We start from the raw sequence: 23029 nt of genomic DNA on the forward strand, positions 1-23029 counted from the left end.
AGGTTCAGCGGGCACAAGTCAGGAGCTTAGGCAGGGATTTGAACCCCCTTAATAAAACTCGAGACCAAGCAGATGAAGTGTTCACTCGCAGAGTGAGCAAAAGGTGACGGGGGAGTGTAAGCAAGGAACTGGTCTGTCCTCTTCTTTCTCTCGTGTGCCTCTAGTTTTCTACACACACACACACACACACACACACACACACACACACACACACTTTAATACACAAATGCACAGCAGTGAGGATGGAGGAGAGTTTGACAGAGCCCAGTGCATCACAGGTAGCCCGACAGAGTGGCTGGGAGCGCTGTCACCAATTTGTTCTTAGCCATGGGGGACATGCAGGGGATGGAGAGGCGATGGCAGCTCCCTGTCCTCATCATGGCTAATGAGGCCCAGGCTTCCTCTTCCTCGTGTGTGTGTGTGTGTGTGTGAGAGAGAGAGCGACCGATCAGTTTGTATTGGTTCACGTCACAGTGCTGCCAAAGCTTCTATTCCTGAAAAACTAGGGTTGATATCTGGCACAGACCACCATGCACTCTTAGTTCTCCTTATACAACTGTCCTGGCTGAATTATTTACCAGGCCAAGAAAAACACACATAGAGAAGAGATCAGGTCTTGTTCAAGGCATCTACCATTCAATACATTGCAGATCTTCAGGGACACAATGCCAGCTGAGGCTTGCTTGCTTGCTTGCTGTGCTGGCTGACCCATCAAACCTTTAAGGTAGTACAAGAGAAAAGGGGAAAAAATATCTATGGCACCACACATGCTGTGATAGAATAGAGAAAGCAATAATGAATACATATGGAGAGTCAAACTGCTGTTTATGTCAACCCAACACCATTGAAATTCATAGTATAGCTGTGGCCTCATTTTTTTTTTTAGGTTTGGACATTTAGAAAATTTGCATGGACTCTTTCTTTATACAGTGTTTTATTGTGTCATACCTGTTGGATCCATGAGTGTTTTGTGATATAATATTGGTATCTATCTTTAAGACATTGAGTACAAAGATGTTCCGTCTTAATAAGAGATGAGAACTGTTTTACGTGGTTGTACCAGAGATTGGGAGTACAAACATTACTGTGTTTGTAGTTCTGGAGCTCCCCAGTGTGGTAAGAAAGGGAAATTGTTTTTTTCCCCATTCTTTTAATATCTTATCAAATGTAAGCAATGTAATTGTAGCATTTGCATTTAATCATCTTTTTTTTTTTTTAATCACTTACATAAATGTGCTTCTTCCTGGAAAGGCAGAAATGTGTGCAAATAAAACTAAACTGAGGAGCTTCTTTAAAGAAAATTTCTGGAAAAACAGTACATCTAGAGCATAAAACAAGCACAAAATACACCTGGAGGTGTTTTTCCAGAGTTAAGAGGTAACTGTTTATATATTACTCACAGTCTCGGGATTCATTGCTAAATATATTGGTAACAGCCACTTGACACTAAAAACGGGGCCCAAATACAGCTGAGGGCCCAATGAACTGTTTGGGTGTGATGGTATCTTTATAATAAAAACACATTAAATATTGAAGAGAACTTTTCTTTTAATAGTTAAATATAGTCAATTTACTCAGGAAAAACTGAAATCAACATTCTTCATCCTAAGTTTGCACTAAATTCTGATAGGCTTCACTCTGAGATTAATGTGCTTGGAATTACTGCTTGGATACTGAAATGTGCAAAATTGAAGAGCAGGATAGACTGAAGGAAGACAACAACTGAGGGGGACATCAGTAAAGAGACAGGAAGAGAGGAACATGGATGACAAGATGGGTAAACAGAAGAAAAGAGATTCTGAGTTGAGTAAGGAGCCAGACTGATTCTGCTTACTCACATAACAGAATGTGGCCCAGCCAGCTAACACGGAACAGTGGAGAGAGATCAGCTGTTTCCACTTGTCCCTCAGGGAAACCACAGCATTAACAGACAAACTTTCCTCCTGAAAGAGCTAAAACCTAAAATCCCTGATTCTGACTGAGCTTTTCCAGACCCTTTTTTTTTTTTTTTTTGGCGTGGAGGTTGGAAAGCACAAGCGTTAAGACACAACCCCCAATACACAGGTGGTTGAAGAGTTTTTTGTTGTTTTTTTTTTTTTTTTTTGCTTAACAAACAATTTTGGTTCTGCCACCACTGAAACCAATGTAGAAAATATTTTACCTGAATTCACATGTGCAATGACATAAGGTTTATAGCTGAAGCTAAATGAGTACAGAGATATGTACAGAAATTAACTGTACAAGGCAGCAGGGGAGTGGAGCGAGGTCATCACGGTGCTGGTGTGGGTGGTTTAAAGAGACCAGTCTTTCTGAAATGGCGCACGATGAGAGGTACAGATACCAGAGTGATACTTATGCGAACTGGAGCAAAGAGCTTGTGGATGGCGTAGGCCAGAACAAACGTGCTGGTTCCTGCTGCCATTTTAGAGTGAATAACCGCCTCACTGAAGCCCAGTTTGCACAGCACAGCCGCCATATCAATCCCACTGGGAAGACACATAACAGAAAACTTGTTAGAAGTGTATTGAATATACTTATTAGGAAATAAATCACATTTTCATTTTAGGGGGAGTGTCAACAGTCCACTTCAATGAGCGTGTGTGGTATTGTAGATTCAACTCTGTTCAATTCCTCCTCTTGGTTATCATAGCTCTTTAACATGTGGCATAAAATCACAATAATGAAATTTACTTTTAATTTAGTTAATTAATTTTATAATTCTAAAATAAATAAACTCAAATGGCAATAAAATCAAAACAATTTCTAATAAAATACAATTATAAAATGAATATAAATTCATTGTAGAAAATAAAATCATTCCATGATAAATTAAATTCAGATAATTTAACTGTAATTAAACAATGAAAATTACACCAAAAAAAACTTTAAGATAATAAAAAATATGGTACAACAAACTACTACACACAAACCCAAACAAAAAACTGAATTGACTAGCATATATAACAGATGTTTTTTTCATGACTCATTAAATCTGAAAATCATGGTGCAGTTCACCCCTATCTCTGCTAGAGGGAGCTATGCTTTATGTTGCACAATAGTTGATTTTACAGCCAAAAGAAAAACTAACATTTAAAATGCATGAAATTAAAGTCAAGTATGCTTTACAAGCTACAAGTTAACTCTCTCTTTGAGACATTTTTGTATAGCTGTAGCATTTTCATCTGAGCTATTCATAGAAATAAATATGCAAAGAATGTGCCAACACAAGACTTAAGCCTGTTCCAATAAATACAGCACCTCCCTCTCTCACATTAACAGCTCTGTTGGACTTCAGTGTGATTAATAGCCATCTAAATCCTGACTGTTTACCCAGCACACAGCAGTGTATTAGCAGGCCGCATGCCTGGTCTGTGCCCATGCCCTGATCATGCTCAACAATTGGTTATTAGGGAGTCACTTTTCAGTTTAAGGGTCATTATTAGCTGTAGGAGGAAATCTCCACACTGAGATAACCACTGCAAAAGTCTCTTTGCTATTCAAGGCATGTGGGAACACAGACAAGGGCCTGGAAATTGAATGGACTGCCATTATGTGCACAGAGTCTTCAGTCTGTCAAAAGAAGGAGACATTCCAAAATTCCGTAAATAGTCTCAAAGACTTTAAATTCTTCATGTGTTGCTGTATAGTTTTTGTTTATAGTTTTTTTTTTTTCTTTAAGTGTTTTGGACTTGCCCAGCCACCAGCAGTATTTCAGCAGCAGGGCTGACACAATTTCCAGTAACTGGTCCATTTTCTGCCAGTTTGTTGCAGATATTTAGCATTTAACTGTGACCAAGCAGCCCAGGGGTTAGTCATTTCGTATGCCAACCTGTTTGCTTTGTGAGATCATTAACTAAAAATATCCTTAACTACTGTTTTAAGCATTCCAAAGATTTGCAATGCTGTAGTCTAGTTTTCATTACCCTAATTTTCTGAACCAGCCACACCGTGTTTTTATTTCAGTAAGTGTCAGTTCCAGTTCCCAAAAAATTTAAACCGTACTTGAGAAAACAATCAGATTAGGTGATAAAGCAATATATGAAAAAGAGGCTACAACTTTCAAGATTAATTATGTTAATTTTTGATTAAGCTGCTGATTGTCTTCTTATTTTGTACCTGGATACAAGGAGATAGAACATTCCCAGAGATATGAGGGAGATCCCGATGTGAAAGGAAACGCCCACTGCTCCATACTCCTTGAAGACTTTCTTTAGCTGCTGGGTCTTGTTGGGCTTTCCTCCCTCAGGCTCAGGCTCCCCTGGGAGCTTTTCTGTAGATGAGGGTGTAGTAGAAGCCTCCTTCACATTCTGCTTTTCCTGGACGAGGATGGGAGCACAAAGAGAGGATAACTAAATTATATGTGAATGAGTGAAATGGAAAAAAGTGTAGAGTCTGTTTTGCAAGAGGCAGAGGAAGGGAAAATATCTCTAAGGAGATGGACATCCAGACAAAGATACAGAGAAGACATGAATGCCAAATAGGGGGTGGATTTAAACCGCAGTTTCCCACTGCGCATAGGAAAAGACTCTTCACATTAGTAGCCAAGAAATTCCTCAAACTGACAACAAGCTCAAAGAGAGCGGGTTCACCTCTTTTTCAGCTGCGGCAACTTCTTGAATATGTCTGTGTGAATTTGAACACACAAAGTAGAAAAGCTCAAACAACAACAAATAACCAAAAAATTACTTCCTTTACAAACAGTTGTAATAAATGGGATCTATTTGTTACCTGTGTCTTGGGAAAAGATATCTTTAAGTAATTTAATGGCATTAACACTCACAGCATAGTGCTAATCCCCTGAACCACCATCTCCACACACAATTTATTATAACAAATAAAACTGCAGAAATGTCTCCAGAAAACTTAAGTGCAAAGATGTTATAGACTTATTCAAGCTAAGCAACATATAGGTCACATAGTGCAAAGAAATTCATGTGATTGTGTTTCAGCTAGTTCAAAGTTGAGGTCATTTGAGTAGGTCAGACAAAAACACAACTTTTATGAGCTTCAGCTAGTCACACTGCAGTGGAGTCAGCTGATTAAACATTGACTGCTGCTGTTTGGTTTAGGTAATTCACATTACCACACAGACACACAATGAAGTCAGTCACTTTCACTTACACACACAAAGCGCCTCTCATAGCAAACACACATATTACTGTTGGTGAGCTCCAGAAACATACTACTCTCCAAGATGAACAAGGACCAAACACAATTGAGTCGTCTGCCATGCTGCAGCAGGCAGATCACGCCACAGTGTGTGCAAACAGTAAGACAGATAAGTGAATCATATGACACAACAAGCCCACCACAGCACACAACCATCTTTAAAATAGCATTCAGTGTGTTTACATGGACTTAAGTAACCATTACACAAGACTTAAAGAAGTAAACAGGAAAGCTGGTTTCTGAAAATCTGGGTAGGGGATTAGGGAAACCTGATTTCCTCAGGTAGATTTCTGTGGAGAATGCTGATTTCTTTGCCATGCATACGCACAACTAGCTTTCTAATTGTTTTTGGTTTTTCTAACTGCCCACGTGCGCAACCAAAGGCTGCAGACAGGAACATGCAGCTGATTTAAAGGTCAAATGAAAGAAGAGGGCATTAGCAGGGCAATTCAGCGATCCCACGATGGTGCAGCAAGCCGACACACTCAGCAGCCTAGCTCCCAATATAAAAATAAAAACGACTGAAAACAGAACTCTTCCGCAACTTTCTGTGCACTTAAATTTTAAATCTTCTTGCACCACTTGCACCAGTTTTAGGTTATGTACATAGTATAAAAATTCAGCATCCCTGCAAGAGTTTCAGAAATCTTGTGTACACATAATACCACAGGCAGATTATCAAAGTAGACTATCAAGGGAATGTCAACTCACAGAGGACTAAATGTGAGTTGACTGTAGATGTGTCTTTGAGCTTACTATCCCTGGTAGTACATCAAGTGAACAAAAGAAAACTGACAACTGTTGTGATAAATTTAAAATTGTAACTTATCTGTTACTTAATGGTAAAGTGTGAAATAAACTGTGTACATATTTTATTACATCATGAAACCAAAGTTTTGAAAAGGTTTGGTTTCATGATGTAATAAAATATGTATAATTGTTTTAGTAACTCCACAGTCCTTACATATCTATATTGGATCATGAAAGATTCCCATTGTTGTCATTCATTTACATCCATCTATAAAGGTCAATAATTATCAGATTCATTTCCCTTAATAATTTGATTAAAAAGCTCTAAACTGACACAGCAAATGACCTAGGATGACATGGAATCAGAATATTTACTGTACTTTTTTATAAATTCAAAAATTAAATGTATTGTTATGAGAGATGGCATGACTTTATATGTGCATGTTCTCAGCAGCTGTACTATAGGAAAAACACTTTGTTTCAGTAGTTGTTGATTTAGCCAGAGATAATTTAATTTCCCCACTGAAACTGTGCAGCATTGTTGGCAATGTGTTCTCATTGGGAGTTGTCATTGGGATTTTCCGGCTAATCCATGAGTATTGAAGTGGAAGTTCTAAATGAAGCCATTGCACTTAATCTGTTCTATAATTCCTGTTTGATTTTATGGCAAACATACAGTGAGGTGGTTAAAATGGTTTTATTAGAGAGAGAGAGAGAGAGCACTGTATTTAGCTGAGGCCTTTTCTGCTGCTCTGACATTCTGCTAGCTTCAGAGTATCTTTGTTCGACTCTGGCGCAGACAATTAATCAAGAGGGCCGAAACAATGAAGAAGGTTGCAGAGGAAAACAAGCTGAACTTTTCTCTTTGTTGCAAACTGTCTAGGTAATATTTTGCCACAAGGTGCCTGAATGGAGCCATAGTCTTAGTGACGTATTACTGGCCTGTCAACAATGGACAATAGAAAAGCCAGAGTGGGCGAGGGAGCAGGCCTTTGCTTTTCAGAGGCCAGTCTGGTCAAGTGAAAAGTAAAAGCAGGAAGCACCATGGGAGGGTCATGTGAGCGAGTGGTAGAAGGGAGTTGTGCCAAGGAGGGTGTATAGGAGGGGAACAGTGGGACTGCTGTGTTAGATAACAGCTTTTCAGAGGCATGAAAACAGACAGGCAAAGTCACGGTGGTTTGAACACACACACACACACACTTGCACCTACATGCACGCACTTTGCTGGAACTTTTTTAAAGTTACTGTTTTTTCTAAGTTATCTCAAACGTATATTTAGCATTTCTGTAATGCAGATTTTTCATATTTTAATACTTAAAAGGAAAAACACGGTCTCGTAGTCTTGTAAATTCAGACTTTAGATTGTAATTTTACTGTTGTTCAGTTTTTTATATTGCCATGTAGCTGACCACTTGGTCCAGCACTTTGGCCCAGACTCAAATATCTCAAAATGTGTTTATGCCTGTCATGAAAAACACAGAAAATCTGACTTTTTTTTTTGTTGTACATCCACTATGTAAAAATGTCTTTTCTAGTAGGCTGTTGTTTAATCATTATATCTTCCATGCTAATGAAATTCACAAACACTGTACCTTGTGATAATTGGCAAATGTTAACATGCTTAACTAAGGTGGTGAACATTTATAACATTATAACAAAAATGGACGCGTTAGCAGTGTCTGGTTACTGATGGCATATGTCCTGGTCTTAACTGTGTTACTACTACAAACCATACTGTACCTGTCTGGCAGGGTTTGCTGTGCCTCGTGTCACCAGCTCATTGCAGGTGAAGTTCACCACACCACGTGCCTAATGCTGACTCATCCCTGCAAGAGCGCGGTGTCAATTTGCATCTTATTCACATTGAGCCAGGTTGGGACAGAATGACCGGTGCTCACTATGACTTACAGGAGTTTACTGTGCATGCTGAGCTGCTGTCTGGGACTCGCAGCGTGTGCTCTCTCAGCTCGGTAAATGACACCGCCTGCTTATGCAGACTCCAGCTGTGAATGCGGATCAATTATTCATGGACTAGTGGGAACTCCCTGCAAAGGTAGACAACCCACAAAGCTGTGCGCGTTGTGCGCTCTTGTGTAACAAAGCTTTTTAACAGGATAGATAACGAGGCAGGCAGGCAGCTCCTTGCTTGCCTTAATAGTTTTAAATTCAATCCTGCTTCTACATGAATCCCGAGGCCCAGAGGCTGTGCCCCCCACCCCCCCACCGGATGAACAGTGTGTGGACCTAAACTGGGACGAGTGTGCTTTGTAAACTGGTCGCCGGTGTTATCTAAACACTTGAGTTCAATTTACCTCTATGTTGCCGTCACTCGTGCGCTCCACGCTCTTCTGCGTGGATGAAGCTCTGGTATGCATGGTCCTGGTGGAGAGACTGGAAAGTCCCCAGCAACCTGTAAACATAACATTACCCACCGGCTCCCCCCAGCAGCTATAGCGCCCTTTGGCACGAACTAGCAGCAGCCCGATGGTGTCTAAGTGACCGCCTTCAGTTTGCGCGCTTTTGGAGAGATTGTCGGCAACAGTAGCCCATTTTGGGATTACGAAACCGCTCGACGAGTCCCAATTCTGAACGGGGTGCGGGTCCCGTGGTTGCTCGCCCCGGTGCACAGGTGTTGACGCACACAAACACCAGTGACTCTGAACCGTGTGGCCTTTGCGTAATGTCACAGTGAGGTCCGTCTGTTTGTTTGCTTGCCCCAGAAACGATCCCGAAGACTTGAAAGCCTGATCCAGAGCCGCTGCAGACAGCCTCCCCGCGCGACACAAAAGCATTATCGTCGACGTCCCTCAAACGAGCTTCGTGTATCCTACAAAACCAAATGAAGCCTTGATCGTTTAGAAACGCTTATTAGGTCTGTTAGTAGCTGTAAACATGCTGCCCTGCGTCCTTGTGCCTCCCCCTGCTCCTCTGACCGATGTACGCCGACAGCCAATGACTGCAGAGGCAGAATGGCAGCCTGACGGTGAAGGGAGGGGGTATTTAAAGGTGTAACCGTGTTTATTCTTACTGATGAGTCTCTCTAGAGTGTATTTACCACCGCCCAGTACGGATGTTTTTAAAGCAATGCGATGGAGTTTTTAGTATTCGGGCGCTTTTCCTAAATCAAAAAATAAATTCTGCAGCTCCTGGCAGGGAGATCATGAGTTAAAATGTCTAAAGTGGTTTGGCCGTACATATTTAATCTGGTATTTTACTTTCTCTCATGCAATTCAAAACGGCTTATAGGGAGGAAGCAGTCTGAGTCTTGAATATTACTCTAAGTCTCGAAACAGACTTGAGCTGACAACTTTTAGTTCCTTAGTGAACTTTCATTTGCTGATCCAGTCCGTGCCAGCGTTTTTTAAAAAATATAAAATTTCTTAAAGTAGAACTGTGTTTAACATTTTATCATAATATATTTTTTAACAATAAAGATCTGGTCACAAGACAGTGGGTGTAAGGCACCGCAAAGACGTAAGTATAGTAAACAAAACAAAAGCGAGATACAAATATACCGAATGTAATGTACATACAAACATGAGGCCATAGACATGAACTAAAAGTGCGTGTAATAAACGCATAATAGTGGGAGGTGATATTCAGTTGTATAATTTTATTTTTTACGATCACTATTATGACACCATTTCTCCGTCTTTTACTCCCTTTCTGGTCATTGTCATTTGTGTGTTGAAGGCTGCATGCAAACGAAAAACCAAGGATATGAGGTAATAATTACAATATGAAAGCTGTTGTGTTTATATCACTATTTTGTGTCCCAAATACAGGGCAGGCTCATTTTCATTGCTGGTTTGTGTTTGGGGATGTTGCGGAGAGATAAGGTTTTACTGAACAGATAGAAAAGACAAACTAGTGACCCTTTGAGCTAAGCTTTGAAAAAAACTACGAGCTGTCTTCTCCACCCTTGTGCCTCAAATAAATTTGCATGTCAGTGCAAAACCAGATCCAACATAAGACTTAAAAAGGAAGTGGTGGGAAAGCACAAGATGAAAAATGTAACTACATTTGCCTTAATGAGAAAAAACTAGCTTAGTTCCTTAAATATTCCCTGTCAGTAAACTCTGAATAATGACTGTGGTCAATGTTTCATCAAATATGATCTTTTAGATGCGTGACAGAACAATTGTTTCCTGGTTCATTTGCATGTTTTTTTTACATACACAGAAATGAACATACACATAAAATTAAAGGCAGAGAAGGAGCGAGAGTGAGTAGGAGGTGAGATAAAGAGGGTGGGATGTTTGGGCAGGAAGCCATGAAAAAAAACGGCTGTGCAGAGCCTCTGACCTTTTTCTCAGTCGAGCCACAAAATCAACATGTACTTTAGGCTGGTTTAGCTATTAATTTTAAACCTCTTCTTCACCATTTGAGCTTTGTGATATTTCTGTTTTTCACTATTGGCTGAGGAGGAAATGTTTGTGTGGCATTTCCATATCTTAGTATAAGGCAGATGTAAATGTGTTAATGTTTCCTCCCACAGATGGAAATAAAGGGGAAGGGGGAGTCATCTGAGTTTTTCTGTGATAACCGAAGACTCCCACAGACACACTCCCACATCTAATCTAAAAATGTCTTCCAATGATAGGATGTTATTTAATATTTTAATTCTTAATTTTATCACACAACTAAAGCAGACTTTGAATTGCTGGGGAACCAAAGGAGACCTGAAGCAAAAAAATCTCAAGCTTACATGTAGATTTATTGTTAGACCAGCTATTTAGAAACAATTGGAGCACACTGTGCACACACCCCCACCTTGGGTATTGTTCTGATCCACCCCTGAAACCCAAAGTGTAATTTGAACCCTGAATTAAGTGTCAGTGTTTATAGATCCATAATGCCTGGTTTGGTTTGTTTCTTGGAGGAGCGTAACCTCTCTTTAGTAAGCATAGATTTAGTCATGTCCACTGTCTGAACACTTTTATACAATTGGGCTAAATCAGGTTCAAAATAGAAAAAGACAAAAAGATGTCTCAGCAGATTATTGTAGATCATTTCACTCATTCCACTGTGCTACCGTATGTGCATTAAACTTTCATTTTTCAAATACGTTTAGCCACACTAGAGTTGTAAACTCTGACTGAACAGTCATCTCAAAAGCCACTCAGCCCAACTCGCGTGACATATGAGGCACTTTAAACATACCTACATACCAACTATAATATTGAACACAAAGTGGACAAAACCAATAGTCTTTGTAAAAGATGTGGTATTTTCATTGAGACTGAGAGTATCAGCTTATCTCTAGGCAAATTGTTAAAGGCTGTAGTTTTTACTGCTGAACTAAATTGCATTAACTTGTTCACACGTACAAATTAACAAATGGATGGAGGACTGTGCTGACTGCTTCATTGTTTTTTAAGGAAACACACAGTGTTTCATACTTAGTAAGGTGACATACTTATAGCGTGTATGATGTTGGAACTTCCACTTTAATGATATTTGGTCAGCGCCTTCTGTCTACTCCTTCGCAGATTTCATCATCACTTTGTATGTGCTGGCCGTAACTTCAACTTGGGTGGGGGGGAAGAAACCACACTGTCGGTTGGTTATTTATTTTTGTGAAGATTTGCTGTTGAAGGAAGGAAGTTTCGCAGCTCTGAGAAATTTTTGAAACCAGTCAGTCAAGTTTATTTAAATAAGCCAAATTGTTTTTTGTGGACTGTGAACAAGCAATTCTTGTTATTGTGATGTTTCAGTTTGGAGTTAGTGGACTGACAGTAACTTGCCCAAAGCTATAGCGTTTTAGCATTATTAAAAATAATACTGTGAAAATGGCATGTCAGTAGTTGTCTGAAAAATGAGAGGGAAAAAAGTGAGAAACATATCCCTCAGTCAATACACTTGTCACTGGTTGGATGCACAAGTTCTTAAATTCAAGTCAAAGCCCTGTTAAGTCCAACAGATCCTGGAATCTGGCCATTCTGATCCACCGAGCAATTCCTCCGTCCATTTGTTCTTTTTGTGGAGCTCTATCAGTCTTCTAACAAAATGGCAGGATGTAAATGGCTTTGGGCTCACTTTCAGGCCTTTCTTCCACCCTTCATTTGCATTTCTTTTTTCAGACATCTCTGCAAATGTTCCTTCTTCCATTGTGTGGTTAGTGTCTAAGCAAGTCCTGGATGTGATTAATCTTCCTAGATTATACTCCATACTGACACCTGTTCCTCTATGCCTTTCTTCAGCATCCATCCATGTAAGGATCCAGCAGATTGGTCAGTGCTTGTCAGTATGTTCTTTTTGGCTCAGATCCACTTTGCTCTTCAGTCAAGAGGACTGAAGGACTGGGACTAGAGCCAGTTGGCCCGGTTAGTATAGCTCAGGCACAATGGCAAAGGCTGGCCAAGAAGAGGAGGTTAATACAGTCTGGAGCATGTCTCCAGCCCCATTGTCCTTCTTTCTGTCTATATGCCTTGGACATACTGAGTGTGCCACTGGGAATTTCAGATAAAAAGGGTGATGTCTTCTAACATTTGCTGAAGACACAAATACTATTATCTGATGTCAGTGTTTGACAAATCAGCTCATGTTTGTACTGCTGGTTTGTTTTTCAAATCCCTAGGTTAACACATAACCCACTAGGTGGTGTTTAATAAGACCCAAATAAGTTAGTCTTTAAAAGACAGCTTCTGTATCTGCCCTACCCTAAAATCTGCACTAATGAAACATATATAACCAGGCCACTTGGTAAATTTCAGGGAAATGGTCTCCCAGGTTAAAGCACACTTTCAAGGAAACTTGAACTCTTTAAAAAAACAACAAAAAAACAAACCCAAATACTGCATGAGGATTGCATCAGGAAGGGCATCCGGTGTGAAAACTGTGCCAAATCAACCTTTGGGGACGGTGAATAAATTGGTAACCTTCATATGGCATGTAAACATGAACTGCATTAATTAGTCATCTGACTTCAGGAGTTCCAGAACACATTTGAGTTTTTAAAGAGCGAGGCTGTCAATCATACAAAGAATCATTGAGAATTGTTTCATCCAAAAGTCAGAAAAAGCTTGCATTTAATGCTGTTTTGTTTGTTTAATCTACCCTCGATTTCTTTAGGCAGGTAGCGTTAGGAGTACTTCCTGTAAATTCACTATGGTGCATCCATGTTTGAGAGTGTTATTCATGCATCTAACTAAGAAACTATGCAAACCTCATGTAGTTTAAGAACATTTCTTAATCTAAGAAAATTGCTTTATTAATGTAAATCTTTAGGAAATCCATTGTACCTTCTCATTAGAAAACAAACACATTTCTAATGCAGGAGACCATATAAAATTCTCAAAATATACAATTTATTCAAAATATGTTAATGCAACCATCATTTCTTTTCCAGTAATTACAAAATCAGTAGTTTCTCATCTTTGTATCTTTCCTTATAGACCAACATGCTTGTTTTCAAACACGAGACTTGATCTATACTATGACACAGGCAACTGTCCCTTTGTGGCTAATACTGACCAGGTCAAAATTCAAAATAATACTTTAGTTTGATTTTAAATGTATCACTAAAGAAAGATCTGAAATTTAAAGTTGATTGTAGCAGCTGACTGTGAAATTCAGCTGACTCATAACAAGATTATGTCACTGCCTTGGTCACTTTAGAAAAGAAGGAAGTTAAAAATGGGGGAAATAGCAGTCTCTTTGACTTATTTTACACTTCCTCAAATCAACTTGAAAAACAAAAAGCTTCCTTTGAGAGTAGGACATTAAAATGCAACATTAAAAAAATTGACTTGCTGAAAAATTCCATCACACTGGGCACTAAACAGCAGGAAACAACAAACTGTTTGGCAAAACTGTTCATCCATGGTGATGTATTTTACTCTTGTTCCTCAAAAGTAACAGTAAATGCAGTTCCTGGCAACAGGTGATGGGATATAGTACACACATATTTACAAACTCATCTGTACAAGTTTGACACTGTACAGCCAGCCGATGGGTGGTAGTGGTAGTGGCTTTGTGGGAAATCACATCTGAGGGGCTGATTATTTCATAACAAAGCTTTACAATGGCAAAGAAAGCCTTCCTAGAAAGTTTTCAAGAAAAGGAAGACTCTTTGGCACGAACAAAGGAGAAACTGGAGCAGTTTGACCCATTTGGGGACATTCAGTCATTTGCTTTTTCGCCTTAATAGATTGAAAGATCTATACCACTTGTGTTTGTCTATTTAATATGGAGCTGGAGTTTGGATCCTGTTATAGTCACTTAGCACAAAAACTAATGGTTGTTAATTGCTAAAGGGCACTTTGTGGTTTTACTGATGCGGTGTGACGATTACATCCTGGAAGGTGAACTTGTAGCCAGGAAAGAGTCTAGATACCAGCTTTTATACAAAGTAAATGAAATGAGGTGTTAGTAGGTCGATTCTACCAGATTAGCTGTTACTGCCTATAACCCCAGTGTTTCTGCTGTACTCCACTTTTATTTCCTAAACGGAAACAAGAGTACAAGAGTAGCATCCATCTTCCCATTTACTGCAAAAAGTAAAATTCTAGATTTCCCAAAAAGTCAAACTATTCTAGAACTTCTTTTTGAACTAGCAAATAGGGGTGTAACAACACACAGCGGCACAATATTTTGCCATTAAAAATGTGACTAAGCACGTTGTAATGGCGGAAAATGAACTGCAATATCAAGTACATTAAACTGTTAATCCAACTTGTAGCTGTAATTTAACACTAAATGGTGCCCTACGGCAATCACCTTTTCTTGACTGACGTTACTCATAATCACAGACTTTCACAGACTAGTATTGGTATAAAGACGAGAGGTGAACTTGAGAAAGCTCAGTCAGATTTGATTTTGTTTTCATGTTAGTTAGATGATGGCTCACTAAACATGCTAACTGTTACAGCATTATAAGCCACCATCAGCAGGGCACTGTGGCTGAAGGGTTTTAATCACTGGGTGAAACTGCTACATGAAAATGTCAGGACATGTAGATTTTTTTTTTTTTTTTTTAAATGAACATGCAATTAGGTACAAATAGGTTCGTTTAACAAATTTTAAACATGGTTTTGCAGTCTGGCCATAAGTGTAACTGTAGGTCGGTAAAAGTCTTAACCTCAATTTATACATTTTATTCTCATCTTAATGAAGACATTGATGTATAAACAATGAGATTCTCATGTATATTTAGGAAACTGAAGAAACTGAAATTTACTTAATTTACATAGGATTAAATAATAGTTTTTATTCTTAGTTAGCCATACAGTGCGTCATTACACCCCTACTTGTAAGTTTGAGGCCATGCTGGATTACAGGACATGTGACATAAGTGTGGGGGTGGCTACATACCAAATCCATGAGTGGCTGAACAAAAGTACCAAAAAAATAAAAATAAATAAACAAACCGAGGCAAGCACTGAATGAGTCTGAATATCTTTAGAAAACCAATACTGTCGTACAGTAATTCATTACATAACATTTACAATTCCTGTTAATGAGACAAATACAGTGAATGGGGGAAGATAAAGCCACACAATGGCCACCAGAAGGGGGGAAAAAAAACAAATAACACTGTTATTTGTAGTGACACAAATACGAATCCATCTCACTGGATGGCTTGTTTGTGTTATGTTATGTACAGATAGCCGACAGTAACCATTACTTCACTATCTGATTTTCCATGTCAGAAGGTGCTTTGCTGGGAGATTTTCCAGCTCATCTCTTATTCATTCACACTCTCCGCACAACATCCAAATAATAAATACACTCAACTTTAGGAAACATCATTTTTTTTTTTTTTTTTTACACAACAATATAAATAAAACATCTACAGTAATTTCCAACTTTGCTTGCTTAAATTAGATGTAAGAGTGAACACAGTGGAGTATGCACAAAAGAGAGCGTGACATGTCAGTTCAGGTTTGATATGACAGGACGGAATGTGAACAATAGATGACAGAATATAGTGAGTGACTAGTGCAGTACTATACTCTTAGATGCCTAAGACAAGTACACTTCCTGAATATTTTAACACTGTTTTATGGCATTCCTTCCCTTTACTTATGCAGGCAGCATTTTCATGTCTCATATCTAATTTTTCTGTTTAGCTGTATGATATATTTAAGCAGAACATGATGTAATAACACCCATCTGGACTGCTCTCTGAGGGCCACAAATTGCCATGGAAGCAGAAGGAAATGTTGAATTAGACGATAACCATTGATGTTGAGTTACCAAAAAAAAAGGCTGTTTCCATCTTCATCTCTGTGGACAACACATGCAGTACCTTGAATGTCTCTACTTTCCTGATTGAAAATTTGACTTTCTTCAGTTGAAAAGAGTTAAAACCCTGTCCACAGTTTAATTCTTAAATGTGCAGAGGGACCGAGAAAAGGCTTTTGCTCTTTTTTTTTCTATCCATGTCACGTAACAAGACATGTATGAAAGGGAATTTTAATCCAAGTGACGTCTGGAGGGAAAACTGTGGTGCTGCTCAGTTCCTTTGTTCTTCTGCTACACTTCAAATGTGCCTCACAGAGTCGCAAGACAAGGAGGTACAAGTAAAACTGTCTAAACCTCTTTTTTTTTCGGCCAGCCATCCTCTGTGGAAGGAGGAGGAAGTTTCAAAGCAGGACAAGAACACTCCTTCCTCTTCTCCCTCCTACAAGACATTCCTCTCTTCCCTCCTCCCGGTGCAAACATTCCATGGCTACAGCCCTATGACACGCAGCAGCAGGTCTGTGCCTTTGGCTGCTCTTCCTCTATTGGCTGTTTCAGTTTGAGGAGGGGTGGGTCACCGCTGGCAGGTGTGTAATAAACCGCACTGCCATTTGAGGAGACCAGCGGCATGCGAGGGTCCTCAGAGTTGATTTTGGCGTCAGAAAACGAGTCTGTGGAGCCGTTACCTAGGTGACCGTTAAACAAAGGATGATTCAACAATTTGGCAGCGGCCCTCTGCTTCTTGAGCTCCGATAGAGTCTGAGCTCTTGGGCAGGGTTCCTCCTGGTTGGTCTGGGTGGAGACAACTCCGCTCTTATCAGATGATGGCGCATTGCCATTTAAAGGAGGTTGTGGCGGCATAGACGTTGTCGTGGAGATCAGGCCGTTCGGTTTGCTGCTGCCATCTTTGAGTATGGTGGGTAGTTTGGGCTTCTCTGGCATCTCTTCAGCAATGACTGACTTGACCTGCGGAACATCAATGAGGATTACTTTAATCCCTTTGTAAGGTTTCTCTATTAGATAACAAAATACAGGGAGGACTCAGTGCTGTATAGATCTTATACCTTTGATCTGGGGCCCAAGTTATTAGCTTCAAAGAAAATGAAATATTGAAAAATGAAATATTATAGGTATATAAGAAGAGAACGCGTTCCCTCAAACATTAGTACGGAGAGTTACAATCTGACAAAAAGCTGAAATTTTGGCAATTCCCCCACAACCTGATTGACGGAAAGCCTTTTCAGATTTTGGTTTTACACGCCTCATCTTCTGTCATCTGCAGATAATGTGCCCTACCTTTCTGCTCTCAGTATAATTGGGCTAAAAATAGTTATTGCATAATTAGAGCAATTTTGTTCAAGGAGAGAAAAAAAGCAGCTGTAACACTCATATACTGTGGCAATGTTGTGATCTTCTGTACAGACTCTGTTGCATTGCAGACTATTTTTTCCTATTGTGGGTTTTTTCCTGTGTGATTGTTCTTGAGTGTTGGAGGAAGTGCATTTTCTTTAACTCTTATTTACACCTACACCACATCTGACATTTAGGCTGGATGTGTGATAGAAACCAATATCTTTCCGCTATTAAATGCCCCTATATGTGTGCTGACAATATCAGAGTCCTGCAATCTGACCACAAAAGTTCACCAAGTTGAAAAATATACCATCACACAATTAAACTGACCAATGAAAACTGATGCTAAAAAACTTGTAATAAAAGAAACGAAGGCTTACATTAATCACTTTATTCTCCTGATCAGACTCTTTTTCTTTTTCATCGTCCTCCTCCCTCCCTCCCCTCCAAACGATCGCCTCTGTCTCATACTCTTTACGACACAAGTTGTGTCTATCTGACAGGCTGGCTCGCCGCACCACTTTCCTGTAGACACGGGTAGAGATCACAATGCGATTAAAGCCTCAAGAGAATTCATATGTAATATTATTTCAGATCATTGTGTCTTTGGCTTTTGTGAGAACTGAGGGATTGGCTCTTCTGTCATGTTTATATGAAACCAGGAACACTGTGATAGACACCATTTACAGTAGCGCTTTATTCACCAGCAGATGTCAGCACTTACCCACGACTTCCTGCACTAGACGTTCTCCTACACAGTGATGTCTTGTGTTTGAGCTGTGACTTCATGATAATGTCGTGTTTGTGCTTCAGATCCAGCAGGATCGCTCTGAACTCCTCATCCTCACACAGATCTTATAGAAAAAGAATAGGCTACATCAGCTCATTAAACTGTAATAAATTAATTAAACCTGGATTTTTAAAACATCTAGATGTTGAGGTTAAGAGTCTGTAATAGAGAGTTTTGTAAAATAATTTCACTCTCTAATTAATAAAATCAAATCTTGAATAGTGGTGGTTGACAAATTATAATTTTGGTAAGTTTTATCATCTTATAATTTGCTTTCTTCAGTCCTGCCAACAAGGTAGAAGTTGGCATTAATCCCAAAGTTGCAATGACTAAACAAGCTGGATGTATGACCCTCCGCAGTTGGGTGGAAATGGGGTTATAACAGGAGTGTTGAGGTGTAAATATACCAATAGGAGTCTCCTCTAAAAAGGTCTTGGCATTGAGACTGGCACCATGCGACACCAACAGCTCAGCCACATGCATCTGAAACAACAGTAGCAAAATATGTTAATGGTTTCAGAAACCTTTTGCGTGTGGGCTTATTGGTTTCCTTTTTCCTGTTGTTTACCTTACCTGACCCCAGCATGCTGCAGCATGAAGAGGCTGCCATCCATCTGAATCTCTCAGGTCCACACGAGCTCCCCCCTCCAGCAACAATTCTGCAGCCTGCACATACCCATTTGCTGCGGTGATGTGGAGCTACAGAGGAGGAGCAATGATTAGATTTTTTTTTTCTTTTTCCAGTGCACAAGATGTGCTGTAAATATACATTATGCATATACACCTTACACACATGAAAGTTACAACTTGTATGCTTCTAACTAATAAGGCTTCACATTAGAGGGTGACTTACTCCCAAGTCAACTGCATCACTGAGCATCTTAAGTATCATGGGCTCATCTGCACAATACAAACTGAAGTGGATTAATAATGTCAGCTAAAAACTGACCCTGAAGACTCGAGAGCAACTCCCTTGTATTAGGAAGTAATTTCACCCAAAGCTGAATGAGAGCCTTTTCTCATCATGTACCACAACAACCTACTGTTAGGTATTTATACTACAATTCTTGCATCACAATGAAAAGAATATTTTTCTTGTACTTATTATACAGTAGTTGATAAACATCTTTTAGTTAGTTTCATGGTTCGTATGATGAACATAATGAGCCTTTTATTGTAACTATGCTGTGCTGCATAGCTGTTACACTCCTCTTGCCTGTCTCTGGCTGATTTGCTGCCTACAACTATTCGTAACCTCCTACACCTCTCTGACCTTCACTGACAGGCCAGACAGTACTAACAAATCCATCCTTTCTTCAAATTGTAAGGTAGATACCAAAAGATGCATACCAAATATTGGAAAACTCTCTTGTCCACCATTTTCTGCTAGGGTAAAATATTTAATTTTTGTCAATTATTCTGAAAGAAAGAATTCCAAGACAAAACATGTCTGATTTAATGAAGAGCTACAAAAGCGGTTAGAAAATACATAATATGTACTTCAGAGTTGTTAAAATATTGTCCTTTTTAGCAAATACACAGCAGTAAGGTGAAATTAAACTAATTAGGACTATCAAGAGCAAAATAAATATTAAAGTAGTAATTTGGGACTAGTAGTAAATTAAAGGGTGAAACAGGAAACCTACAGTATCAATCAAGCAATTCAAAAGTTTCATGCAAAAACAAAATGTCAACTTCAGGGTGTAAGTGGAAAGAAAGTCAAGGGATTACTAATCTTGTCATTGAGATATTTTAGTTTTTCATTGCCCTGCCAGGCTCACAAATGCTTAAAATCACAAGCTTAATATCTGCATGTTCGCTGTGCTTTCCCCAGAGAATTTCAGGGTTTCCATAGTTCACTGTTGAATGCAGTTTTATCATTTGGTTATTAACTTGTAACAGTGAGTTTTTTACGCAGAAATACTGCCGGTTGCACCTAATTGTTTCTTCGATTTCCTGTTATAATTAGTGTTTACATTTGTTATGGCTTGAATTAAATAAATCTCACTTTGCATGTGTAAACTGATTGTCTTGCAGAGTTTGATCTCTCCACACAAGAGGAAAATCATTGTTTCTGCACTTCAAAACAAGACACCAAAATATATTTTTTAGCAGAAAACAAAAGATTAACCTTACATAATGCCGTTCGTCTTTTCGTCTTTTGTCAGCGATTTTAATAATGCATGCTCTAGTTTGCTTCATCATGCTCAGATGTAGAGTAACAAGAGGCATGAAAGAGGGGGGACAAGCAGCTCAATCAGACAATCTGTGGTAAGAGTTTGAGGCTTAACAGGGTTATTTTGGGCTACTATCATATAATGTCCCTTAGTGAAAAATCACTGGATAGAAATAGCTGTTTCCTCAGTGTAGCTAAATGCATCATTAAGGTCCCAGTCAGATGCTCTACTCAGGAAATCATTTGACTTGTTTTTGTGCGCTACTTCACTTTTTAATTGCATCACTGCTCTTATACTGTACATTTACAGTAGTAACCACTTTCACATGTAGGCTACACCTCCCGTTAATACAGGTGTTGAATTTACTCTGAATTAGTTTTTATCTAAATGTAGTTCCTACATTTTAGCTAGTTTTTGGTTATTACACAGGCATCTTTCCATTTTTCATATTTATTTTGAGATTAGAAGCTTTTATCTTTTGTTGCAGATCTAAACATTTATTAATGCACATCTCTTCTGTAATTGCAAGCTTTTTGCTTATTTATCAGGCTCATACTGTAGTTGATTGTTTCATCTTATAGCTGTCACCATCTGACTCAGCTTATAAAACCACTAATTTTGATTTTAAGGAATCAGATCAGTTTGTGCTGTTATTTCTCATAACATTGTTTTTCCTTAGCGCATATACAGTGGTGCTCAAAAGTTTATGAACCTTTTTATTTCTGCATAAATTACCTAAAACAGGATCTCCATGCAGGTCCTACAGTAAAACCAATAATCCAAATAAGCAGATGAGATCATGAACACTTTATTTTTACTAAACTTTCTCAAATTATACCAATCAATTTCATAGCTGCAGAGCATTTTTTTTAAATCAAACAGCATTTAAAATTTTTAGCAAGGTCAGAATAAGTTTAAATGGCTGCTTAGCTTTTATAGCTTTTACAGCCTCATGAGTAAGTGTTGCAGAGCCCATATTCAATAAAAGGTGGATCTATAATAAAAGGAAGTCCTTTACTTTTACTGTAGACTCTAAAGTTTCAGTCTCTGCACTCTCTTTGGGATTTCACCTTAAATAAGTGCTTTTTTTTTTCAGCAAAATTTGCTTTGTTTAAGAAACGCTGGTCAGTGCCATGTTTGTTTTGGACAAAGAATACTCGAGGATTTCAGACATCTCGCAAAATTGTGGCCTTTTGTGTTTACAACAGGACTTCCAGTCGTCTGGGTGTTTAAGTGTAAACTGTCGAGTTTTTAAGACTTCAGCTGTGTCTCCACTTCTATTTAGACTGACTGTGTCTGCCTGAGTCTCATTAACTGTGCAGTGGATTTATGAGAATTGTACTGTCCAGTAAGTCATAATAGAAACACAACAGTTTAGTACTCTTACAGCATGCTTACTTTGTATCAGAAAGGACTCAAATGTAAGTACTTGTACTCCTATGACACCTTACATCTTGCTTTTTCAGTAATTTTAATCTGCCGGTTAAGAAGCAGCTATGATAGTAACATAAACTTGTTTCTGGTTCTGTAGCATCTCATTTTCATGCCGACAAGTTTGGATGACGATTCATCCAAACCCACAATTTACAATGAGTAAGGTTTATGTAAATAATCTACAAATTAGGTTTATGCATTATTGGAACTAGTTTGTGCATCATTTTGTTGTCGACCCCGTGTCACAAAAAAGGTGTGATTATTGTTAACATACATGGAAAATGGAACTTGTTTTCATGTAGCCTCTTCATTGATAGTGCTGCAGTTTGTTGCTCATATGAAAAAGGACAGAAATTGTTATCTAAAATGGAAACTGAGAACTAGAGAAGATGAAATCCTGCCTCGTTTTTCATGTGTAGTGGGTGCAAAAGTCAGCTTGTCTGTTTTGGGGTTTTTCAAAGCTATGTGACCATTGGACACTGTGTAAAATAGTGCCAGTCTGAATAAACTGCATGAATCTTTGAATGTACCCTGTCAGTACTGGTGGCTAGTGGTGTAACTGTGTGTAACATGGTACAGCTTTTAACAACAAGATTTAAACGCCGTTTCTAATAAGGTGGGTCCAAAATATGATCTCATGATCTGAGTAGCATTTTCCAAAAACAGATTTGGGAATAGTATCAATTTACTCTTACAAGTGCTGCTCACACTTCTGAGTTGGTTGGACACACAAACACACACAGAGCTCTGTCTCCTACCAGCGTAGCTCCCTGAGAGTCCTGCTGGTTGACCTCCTCTCCCAGTCTTAACAGTTCCTGAATCTCTCCCAGCATCCTCATCTCAGTCGACGCACGCGTCTCATTAATCATCTCCTGAGTGATGCCTGTCATTCAAAAACACACACACACACACACACGAAGAGGAATGTTATTCATAGTGGACAATTTTGTCCATTATTGGTCTAATACAAAACTGCGTCCTACATACCAATGGTCCAGATAAAAAAATAAAAATAAAAAAAAAGCGATACAGTTTTCATGTGGAAGCAGTAGAATATTTTGTTGTGCAGCAGTGACTTATAATGGGCAACATTAGACAATTAATTCAGAGTAAAATGAAAACAATGTTAAGTTACAGGAAACAATTTGATTAAGTTCAACTTTTTTTTCCA

The 23029-nt window shown here is 38.9% G+C and overlaps 2 protein-coding genes across 3 annotated transcripts in view; both read right to left on the reverse strand.

Annotated features, from left to right (window-relative positions):
* Positions 1-1528: 1528 nt before the first annotated feature.
* fam210b (family with sequence similarity 210 member B) lies at positions 1529-8881 on the reverse strand. The gene is made up of 3 exons (XM_067504992.1): positions 8232-8881; positions 4117-4316; positions 1529-2486 (listed from the first exon to the last, which is right to left on the reverse strand). Exons 1-3 carry the CDS (start codon positions 8709-8711, stop codon positions 2270-2272), a joined length of 897 nt encoding a protein of 298 aa, XP_067361093.1. The 5' UTR covers positions 8712-8881; the 3' UTR covers positions 1529-2269.
* Positions 8882-13184: 4303 nt separating this feature from the next.
* ppp1r16b (protein phosphatase 1, regulatory subunit 16B) overlaps positions 13185-23029 on the reverse strand; it is a 67974-nt gene continuing 58129 nt past the window's right edge. Inside the window, exons 6-11 of one of the 2 annotated variants that reach the window (XM_067505286.1) lie at positions 22617-22741; positions 18821-18946; positions 18655-18730; positions 18182-18311; positions 17838-17982; positions 13185-17070 (exon numbers count right to left, since the gene is read on the reverse strand). In XM_067505286.1, the coding sequence (XP_067361387.1) occupies positions 16603-17070; positions 17838-17982; positions 18182-18311; positions 18655-18730; positions 18821-18946; positions 22617-22741 (1070 nt within the window). In that variant the 3' untranslated portion in view covers positions 13185-16602. The remainder of the gene's footprint in view (positions 17071-17837; positions 17983-18181; positions 18312-18654; positions 18731-18820; positions 18947-22616; positions 22742-23029) is intronic. The other variant, XM_067505288.1, reaches the window with a different exon arrangement.

This window comes from Channa argus, chromosome 5 (genome assembly GCF_033026475.1).
Source record: "Channa argus isolate prfri chromosome 5, Channa argus male v1.0, whole genome shotgun sequence".
NCBI lineage: Eukaryota > Metazoa > Chordata > Actinopteri > Anabantiformes > Channidae > Channa > Channa argus.